Source organism: Nannobrachium achirus (genome assembly GCF_963921795.1).
Source record: "Nannobrachium achirus genome assembly, chromosome: 1".
NCBI classification, from domain to species: domain Eukaryota; kingdom Metazoa; phylum Chordata; class Actinopteri; order Myctophiformes; family Myctophidae; genus Nannobrachium; species Nannobrachium achirus.
In genome coordinates this window covers 5700390-5710233 of record NC_137810.1, presented here as the reverse complement: position 1 = coordinate 5710233, position 9844 = coordinate 5700390, and the positions used below count along the sequence as shown (strand labels likewise).

The following is a 9844-nucleotide window of genomic DNA, read 5'->3' as shown; positions in this document are numbered from 1 at the left end:
TTCACTAGTTTAAATCGTTTTTAAAATGATAAATGCAAAACGAACGGTTTTGGACATACAAGATTTTCACCCGACAACGACGATATCTGAACTGTCACTGGAGTAGTGGGAACGCCAAAATCGCCCCCCCCTGCAATGTTGTGGCCCTCGGCTTGGTACCCTAGGCATGATTTGGCCCTTGGGGAAAACTAATTGGGGAACCCTGCCCTACTCTCTCCTGGAGGCGGACAGACACCTCACAGGGTCAGTTTAAAGTCTCTACTCTCTCCTGGAGGGGGACAGACATCTCACGGGTCAGTTTAAAGTCCCTACTGTCTCCTGGAGGGGGACAGACATCTCACGGGTCAGTTTAAAGTCCCTACTGTCTCCTGGAGGCGGACAGACACCTCACAGGGTCAGCTTAAAGTCCCTACTATCTCCTGGAGGGGGACAGACATCTCACAGGTCAGTGTCTCCTGGAGGGGGACAAACACCTCACAGGGTCAGCTTAAAGTCCCTACTGTCTCCAGGAGGGGACAGACTGTCCCTCCATCACAGGTTGAGTCTCTGCTCTAGCGGCAGGCTGTCCATCAGACACTTGAGCTGCTCCTCTCCCAGTTTGATCTTGTCCTCCAGCTTGCGCTGCTCGATGATGAGAGCAGACTTCATCTTGACAAAGTGCTGGTAGTCGGCCAGGCCGTCCTGGTCCAGGTAGAGCGCCACCATGTGGTCCACCACGCGCTCCCGCCGGTCCAGGTTGTCCTTCAGCTCCTTGGCGTCCTCGTGCTGGCGGATCAGCAGCGCTCGCTTCTCTGTCAGCGTCCGCTGGGGGAGGGAGGGAGGAGAGTTAGAGCAGTGGTTTTCAACCTTTTTCATATCAATGCCTATTATTTATTCAGTGAACCCCGGACCATCAATTGATTTGATTTAGCCTCTCAGACCCAAAAAACATTTTGTTATCGTTGGATAAGATTTAGGGATGTGAAAAAAAAACGACTAAAAAATTTACTCATGCTCACCGTGACTCAAACAATGTGAGTCGTGAGCAGTTTTTTTTTTCCTAAAGTTTTTCCCCCAAAAATGTTTTAATCGCTTGTTCAAAAACGTTATAGGAGTTTATGTTTTCCAAATGTGAGAGGGCCGGTGTGTGATTGTCTGTGTCGGAGACGAGTGCATGTCTGTGTTGTGCATGCATGCATCGCAGATTCGCATGCATGCGGCGCTAGTCAGGTCCGCGGACTACTGGTTGAGAAACACTGCTGGTCTGTTTGTCAAGATTGACAATAAAATGCAACACAAAATGATTGAAGCGACTAGAAACGAACATATCTCTTCCGGTTTTGAATGCACCACGAGGGTGTGTTGCTAACAGAGAGCAGAGCGTCTCACCCTCTCCTCTTAGGGTTAGGGTGTGTTGCTAACAGAGCATAGTGTCTCACCCTCTCCTCTTAGGGTTAGGGTGTGTTGCTAACAGAGAGCAGAGAGTCTCACCCTCTCCTCTTAGGGTTAGGGTGTGTTGCTAACAGAGAGCAGAGAGTCTCACCCTCTCCTCTTAGGGTTAGGGTGTGTTGCTAACAGAGAGCAGAGCGTCTCACCCTCTCCTCTTAGGGTTAGGGTGTGTTGCTAACAGAGAGCAGAGCGTCTCACCCTCTCCTCTTAGGGTTAGGGTGTGTTGCTAACAGAGAGCAGAGAGTCTCACCCTCTCCTCTTAGGGTTAGGGTGTGTTGCTAACAGAGAGCAGAGCGTCTCACCCTCTCCTCTTAGGGTTAGGGTGTGTTGCTAACAGAGAGCAGAGAGTCTCACCCTCTCCTCTTAGGGTTAGGGTGTGTTGCTAACAGAGAGCAGAGCGTCTCACCCTCTCCTCTTAGGGTTAGGGTGTGTTGCTAACAGAGAGCAGAGCGTCTCACCCTCTCCTCTTAGGGTTAGGGTGTGTTGCTAACAGAGCATAGTGTCTCACCCTCTCCTCTTAGGGTTAGGGTGTGTTGCTAACAGAGAGCAGAGAGTCTCACCCTCTCCTCTTAGGGTTAGGGTGTGTTGCTAACAGAGAGCAGAGCGTCTCACCCTCTCCTCTTAGGGTTAGGGTGTGTTGCTAACAGAGAGCAGAGAGTCTCACCCTCTCCTCTTAGGGTTAGGGTGTGTTGCTAACAGAGAGCAGAGAGTCTCACCCTCTCCTCTTAGGGTTAGGGTGTGTTGCTAACAGAGAGCAGAGAGTCTCACCCTCTCCTCTTAGGGTTAGGGTGTGTTGCTAACAGAGAGCAGAGAGTCTCACCCTCTCCTCTTAGGGTTAGGGTGTGTTGCTAACAGAGAGCAGAGAGTCTCACCCTCTCCTCTTAGGGTTAGGGTGTGTTGCTAACAGAGAGCAGAGCGTCTCACCCTCTCCTCTTAGGGTTAGGGTGTGTTGCTAACAGAGAGCAGAGCGTCTCACCCTCTCCTCTTAGGGTTAGGGTGTGTTGCTAACAGAGAGCAGAGAGTCTCACCCTCTCCTCTTAGGGTTAGGGTGTGTTGCTAACAGAGAGCAGAGAGTCTCACCCTCTCCTCTTAGGGTTAGGGTGTGTTGCTAACAGAGAGCAGAGCGTCTCACCCTCTCCTCTTAGGGTTAGGGTGTGTTGCTAACAGAGAGCAGAGTGTCTCACCCTCTCCTCAGGTTAGGGTTAGGGTGTGTTGCTAACAGAGAGCAGAGAGTCTCACCCTCTCCTCTTAGGGTTAGGGTGTGTTGCTAACAGAGAGCAGAGCGTCTCACCCTCTCCTCTTAGGGTTAGGGTGTGTTGCTAACAGAGAGCAGAGAGTCTCACCCTCTCCTCTTAGGGTTAGGGTGTGTTGCTAACAGAGAGCAGAGCGTCTCACCCTCTCCTCTTAGGGTTAGGGTGTGTTGCTAACAGAGAGCAGAGAGTCTCACCCTCTCCTCTTAGGGTTAGGGTGTGTTGCTAACAGAGAGCATAGTGTCTCACCCTCTCCTCTTAGGGTTAGGGTGTGTTGCTAACAGAGAGCAGAGAGTCTCACCCTCTCCTCTTAGGGTTAGGGTGTGTTGCTAACAGAGAGCAGAGCGTCTCACCCTCTCCTCTTAGGGTTAGGGTGTGTTGCTAACAGAGAGCAGAGAGTCTCACCCTCTCCTCTTAGGGTTAGGGTGTGTTGCTAACAGAGAGCAGAGCGTCTCACCCTCTCCTCTTAGGGTTAGGGTGTGTTGCTAACAGAGAGCAGAGTGTCTCACCCTCTCCTCAGGTTAGGGTGTGTTGCTAACAGAGAGCAGAGCGTCTCACCCTCTCCTCTTAGGGTTAGGGTGTGTTGCTAACAGAGAGCAGAGTGTCTCACCCTCTCCTCAGGTTAGGGTTAGGGTGTGTTGCTAACAGAGAGCAGAGTGTCTCACCCTCTCCTCAGGTTAGGGTTAGGGTGTGTTGCTAACAGAGAGCAGAGCGTCTCACCCTCTCCTCAGGTTAGGGTTAGGGTGTGTTGCTAACAGAGAGCAGAGCGTCTCACCCTCTCCTCTTAGGGTTAGGGTGTGTTGCTAACAGAGAGCATAGTGTCTCACCCTCTCCTCAGGTTAGGGTTAGGGTGTGTTGCTAACAGAGAGCAGAGCGTCTCACCCTCTCCTCAGGTTAGGGTTAGGGTGTGTTGCTAACAGAGAGCAGAGCGTCTCACCCTCTCCTCTTAGGGTTAGGGTGTGTTGCTAACAGAGAGCATAGTGTCTCACCCTCTCCTCAGGTTAGGGTTAGGGTGTGTTGCTAACAGAGAGCAGAGCGTCTCACCCTCTCCTCAGGTTAGGGTTAGGGTGTGTTGCTAACAGAGTGTTGCTAACAGAGAGCAGAGAGTCTCACCCTCTCCTCTTAGGGTTAGGGTGTGTTGCTAACAGAGCAGAGCGTCTCACCCTCTCCTCAGGCGTGGTGTCCTCATCAGGGCTGTTCAGGGCGTTCTCCACGCGGGCCAGACGTCCTGACAGGGACAGCAGCAGTGACACCACCTTGTCCAGGTCCCCCACGAACATACGGAACTTGTCCAGCTCGTTGGGCTTGCAGAGCCGCTGTACCGTAGCCTCCACCTCCTCCCCGAGGGCCTTGTTGTCCAAGAGGTCCTCCTGAAGAGACTCTCTGGCCTCACGGAGGACCAGCAGCTTCCTGGACAGGCTGTCCATCAGCTCCTGCTGCCAGGAGAAGAAACCATTATTACACCATTATTACACCATTATTACACCATTATTACACCTTTATTACACCATTATTACACCATTACACCAGGACCAGCAGCTTCCTGGACAGGCTGTCCATCAGCTCCTGCTGCCAGGAGAGACACACACCATTATTTTAATAGTTTGCTGGATTAAAATTGAGTACCTGAGACGAATAACAGTATAAGTCCATATTTGATTTTTATATATATATATATATTTGGATATACCACAAACCACAAACTAGTCATTTTTAATCTGTTAAATTGTTAATGCACTCCCCCCTCATTTTGGTCAATTGTCAGTTTTAATGTTATCTGCTCCCTTTGTCTGCTGAGTATTGCTTGTACGGACTTATACTGTTGTTCCACAAACTGTTTTTCCACTTTCCATAAGTATTATGTCTTATAATTCCTAATATATATGAGTTAAGTAAAAACATCTAATTCAACAAAATGAGAGGGGAGTGCATTAACACCCAAGGAGCCAAACTCGTTCAGTAACGAGATACGGCCACTGGAAGTCGCTCTGCCAAAAATGAGTCATCTCGTTGAGGAACGAGACAAAGGGTTAATGGTGCAGCATGCAGCTGCGCGCATGTTGTGTTGTCTGTGAAAGACCCTGGTCCATACGTCATACCGTGGCTCACAGAGAAGCAAAATGGCGCTTCTAGATTGCATTGATTTCTATTCTATGCTGAAACATAAAAGGGCTTTATCTCTGAATAAGGTGCAAAGAACGCCAGGGAAGCAGAGATCTGCCTGTTTTCACGGCGACACTTTACCGCGATGGTCGGCCCCGGTTTGGATTTTAGTTTCGCAAGTGTTTGTAAACAAATGGATTATCCTCCTCAATCGTCAGTGGACACTCACGTGCACACGCACGAAGCTTCCGAGGCTCTTCAAAATTAAAGCGTAAGTGAACGACGGCAGCAGCAACAGCTAGAAATGTTAGAAACCTTGGCTTCCCATGTGTTAAGACTTTAAGAGACCAGTAAGGCTCCCTAATCGGGAGATAAGCGACCGTAGGTCACTTATCTCCACAAATAGGGCAAAAATGTGTTTTGCCAAAATCTTCCTGATCCATGTTGATGACATGAGTGTAGACATACTGTGTAGTGATTTTCGTGATTTTAGGGCAAAATCTGTAGGAGCAGTGTCCAAAAATGTGTTTTTAAAAATCGGCCTGGAGGTGGCGCTATATGGGACAGATTCATGTTGATGGGATGAGTGTAGACATACTGTGTACATTCTAGTTTGTGGTTTACAGTCTGGTAAATCAAACAAATATCTTTATCCAAAATTTTAAAATATGGACTTATGCCTCATTCACACTACAGATATATAGTTGAACGTTTTGCTTGGTAATTCAATGTAATCTTAATGGAAACCAGCTTTAAAGCTTTCAAAGCTTCGTTCTCAGGGTCTCCTGCATCTTTAAAGCTGGTTTCCATTGAGATTACATTGAATTACCAAGCAAAACGTTCAACTATATATCTGTAGTGTGAATGCAGCTTTAGACTGTTATTTGTCTCAGGTACTCAATTAATGAATTGTTTCAAAAGTATTCAAAAGTACATAATGTAGAAGTATATTTTCTGACATCGTAGAACGCTTAATATTATTTGTTTGAAGTGATTCATTCATAATATGTTTTGCACATTTCCTTCCAAAGAGTACCTTCCAAGAAATGTAGTGGAGTCGAAGGTACAATATTTCTATTTAAAATGTAGGGGAGTGAAAGTCATCAGCTTGCAAAAAACAGATGCTCAACAATTCATTCCCTGCCAGGCCCGATAGTCCCGAGATTATTCCAATGTCTTTCCCCGCCAGGCCCGATAGTCCCGAGAATTAAAAAAAGAAAAAAAATTCAAAAAAAAAATTTGACCCCAAAAAAATGGAGTAGGCATGATAGCAATCGCGAAATTGCATGTTTAACCCCCATAGCAACCCCATCTTTCAAGTATGGCAGCCATTTTGGCAGCCATCTTTGTTAAACATAGTGGCTGTTATCTCATGAATGCCTGAACGGATTTCCATTCGGATTTTTTTGTTTGAAAGCTGTGAGCAATGTGGACACACGTGGTGCATTATCTAGGCATGGGTGTGCATGATCCGTGCACACCCAATTACATGGAAGTCTATGGAGACGAATGGCAGGTGGGAGTACGGAGGTATGTTAAAATGGCGGTCAATGTGTTAAGTACAGTACTTGTTGTTTACTGTCCACCACTGCTTGTGGTTTACTGTAAGCACATAGCAGTGCCAGTTGAACTGTGATTGGCAGAAACCTGGTAAATCTGAACGGAAACATTAGAACATGCCACATGTTCTCATACACAATGTCTTAAACTAAAGCCACATGTTAAGTGACCTTAAAGAGGGATGTGGCATCATGTGTCACATGATCAAAACAGTAGCCAGTGGGTGAGCGCTCCCTAATGTCATCATGTCAGCTGTGTGGAGCAAGCTCCGGGTAAAACAAAGAAATAAAGTGCAGCATCACTAGCAGACAGTGTGAGTGTTTGTACAAGCAGCAGCAGTAGTCCAGTACTACTAGTGTGCCTCTGCAGTGAGAGTGTTTCCAGTACCTTCTTGTTGGCCAGGTCCATGTATAATAAAGTGTAGCATCACTACTAGTGTGCCTCTGCAGTGAGAGTGTTTCTAGTACCTTCTTGTTGGCCAGGTCCATGTATAATAAAGTGTAGCATCACTACTAGTGTGCCTCTGCAGTGTGAGTGTTTCCAGTACCTTCTTGTTGGCCAGGTCCATGTATAATAAAGTGTAGCATCACTACTAGTGTGCCTCTGCAGTGAGAGTGTTTCCAGTACCTTCTTGTTGGCCAGGTCCATGTATAATAAAGTGTAGCATCACTACTAGTGTGCCTCTGCAGTGAGAGTGTTTCCAGTACCTTCTTGTTGGCCAGGTCCATGTATAATAAAGTGTAGCATCACTACTAGTGTGCCTCTGCAGTGTGAGTGTTTCCAGTACCTTCTTGTTGGCCAGGTCCATGTATAATAAAGTGTAGCATCACTACTAGTGTGCCTCTGCAGTGAGAGTGTTTCCAGTACCTTCTTGTTGGCCAGGTCCATGTATAATAAAGTGTAGCATCACTACTAGTGTGCCTCTGCAGTGAGAGTGTTTCCAGTACCTTCTTGTTGGCCAGGTCCATGTATAATAAAGTGTAGCATCACTACTAGTGTGCCTCTGCAGTGTGAGTGTTTCCAGTACCTTCTTGTTGGCCAGGTCCATGTCCAGCTCATCCTCAGAGTCCTCCTCCTCTTCCTCCTGCATGTCCTTCATCTTGATGAGAAGCTCCGCCTTGGGAGCCGAGGTGCTGTAGTATGTAGAGCTGGTCACTAGGGGGCAGTCCTCCTGAGTCCTGAGAGCGCACACACACACATAGGATTAGGGTACAGAACATTTCCGTGATGAGCTTAGATTTTATTTTTTATTTTATTTTATTTTTTAGTTCCAAACTGCAGGCACCTGTAGGTTCTCTTTTAAAGCGGTTTTGAAGGAGGGCAAGGATTCACACTTTTTATGTCTGTTAGGGCATTCCACATTCTGGTGGTATAGCAGGAGAACCAATTTGACCCCATTTTTGTGCTGGGTTCAGTGAGATCATGGTACTCCTTATGGCGTTGTGCCGTGTGTGTCTTTTACAAGCAGTCTGACATGGGTAACCCTGTTTTCTATTAAAGTAGTCTAACATTATTATTGTGATGTTTTATCTGCTTATTGTAAGTCGCTTTGGATTAAAAGCGTCTGCTAAATACCTAAACTGTAAACTGTAAAGTAGTCTAACATGGGTACCCCTGTTTTCTATTAAAGTAGTCTGCCTCTGCCCTCTACCCTAATACAATTACATTACCAGTGGTTCTCAAACATTTTAATTTGAAGAACCAACCAATAACACTGAGATGTGTACAGAAATGGAACCAAATGGACCCATAAGGGGATAGTTTCCTGGTAAACCATTCCAGTCACGTGATTTCACACTATCATGTGTCTTGACTGTCTTCTGCAGACCGCTGGCCCCAAGCACTGGGTGGGCGTTTGCAGAAAGAGTTATTCACTTTTTAACAAATAAAATACAACTTTTGATTTAACAACAAAATATCACTTGCATTTTTAAAAGCCAGTACTCCAGTAGGCAGTAGGCTACTTTAACTTGAATACACATTGACTGAGCTACTTTCACTTATAGTCTGGTAACCAGGAGTATCTACTGTATACTTAAGTACTGAGTAATATGTGACAAGGAGTAATTACAAGACTGAGGTTGAGTATTTAGTCCACCACAGTGAGCTTGAAATCATGTTGTAACTCAGTGTGCAGTTCACAATCCGGCCACAAGGTGGCTGAGCTAACATACAGCAAGCTATCGGAATGGAAATGCTTGTTGTCACTGTGTCTTTGTTGTTGGCTGAAGAAATCTGATTAGTACGCTAATAACAATAATGATTACACATTGAGGAAGGAAAAATCTAACATCTAGAACTAATAGTGCAACTTTCAGGTCACACAAGAATATCTTAAGCTTTATTTTAGTCCATTTTTACAATGGACGCAGCACTGAATAAAGTGATATTTTTTGTTAAAAAGAGACAGCTCTATACTGTGATAGCATTTATAGTGTTTGTTCTCAGCTCTTTATTGAACAGATATAGCTTTCCAGGACAGCCACCAACTTTATAGCGTTCCAGTTCCAGTTCTTTCTGCTCATTTATTTGTGTCATCAGTTACATTTCCTAATTTATCCTAGTATCCTGTATGACTTCTCTCTCCTGGTTGGATGAAATAGGTATCCTGACATGTAAATGTACTGTATGTTCTGTTCACTAACAGCTGCCCTGTTAGTGAACAACCACTCTACTAATAGCAATGATCACTATCACAATACAGAGCTATTTAACACTTAACACAAGAACACCAGATTTATACTTTGATGTGCACACCGAAAACAATGCAATTGTGATCTTGTAAATCTGCAATTTTCTGCGCCAAAGGCTGCATTTAATGCAGTTCCTTTTGGAAAACCCTCCCTCCACTCTACGGCTCCGAGACGAGGTTCCTGGAAACTGTCATCCCAAATCGGAAAGTTGCGTGGAAGCTCCGCCGTCAGGAACACTTCTTAACTTTGGTGAACATCCTATCCAAAAGCTAAAGGTTGGTGTTCCCTCTCTCAGGTGTTTACTTCTTCTTTAGCGTGGAAGAGAATCAAACCGGGGTGTTGAAATAAAGAGGTTAAATTGACGTTTTTGTCAGCCTCTGGCAAGTTTTCTCACCCGATCGCTTTGTGGTGAAACATTTCTGCTACACAGATGACTGGCCAGTCACGCATGCGCATTCCTGCTTCCGTGAAATGGCACTGGGAGAAACTGGCTACAGGCTGACAAATACAGCAATTTAAACTCTTTATTTCAACACCATCGCTTAGATCATACATGGGCAACTGGCGGCCCGGGGGCCACATGCGGCCCCACCTTCACTTAATGCGGCCCACAGGTTAATACCAGAATACTTTTTTTATGTCCAATGTATTTGTATTCAAGTTCATAAAGTTGACATGAGTATATAATTAAATGTGTTACTTTGAAATTAAATCAAAAGATTATTCAGGATTCCAATTCAAAAGAAGCAAAAAATAGCCGATCTAGTAGCTCAAAACGCATCGCAGTGTGAGACATTTTGAGCTTGTAGA

At 45.7% G+C, this 9844-nt stretch overlaps 1 protein-coding gene across 1 annotated transcript in view; it reads right to left on the bottom strand.

Annotated features, from left to right (window-relative positions):
- shroom2a (shroom family member 2a) overlaps positions 1–9844 on the bottom strand; it is a 122214-nt gene continuing 112370 nt past the window's right edge. The window contains 3 exon segments of the mRNA XM_080734794.1: positions 1–804; positions 3842–4114; positions 7369–7519. Of these exon segments, the coding sequence (XP_080590920.1) occupies positions 532–804; positions 3842–4114; positions 7369–7519 (697 nt within the window). The 3' untranslated portion in view covers positions 1–531.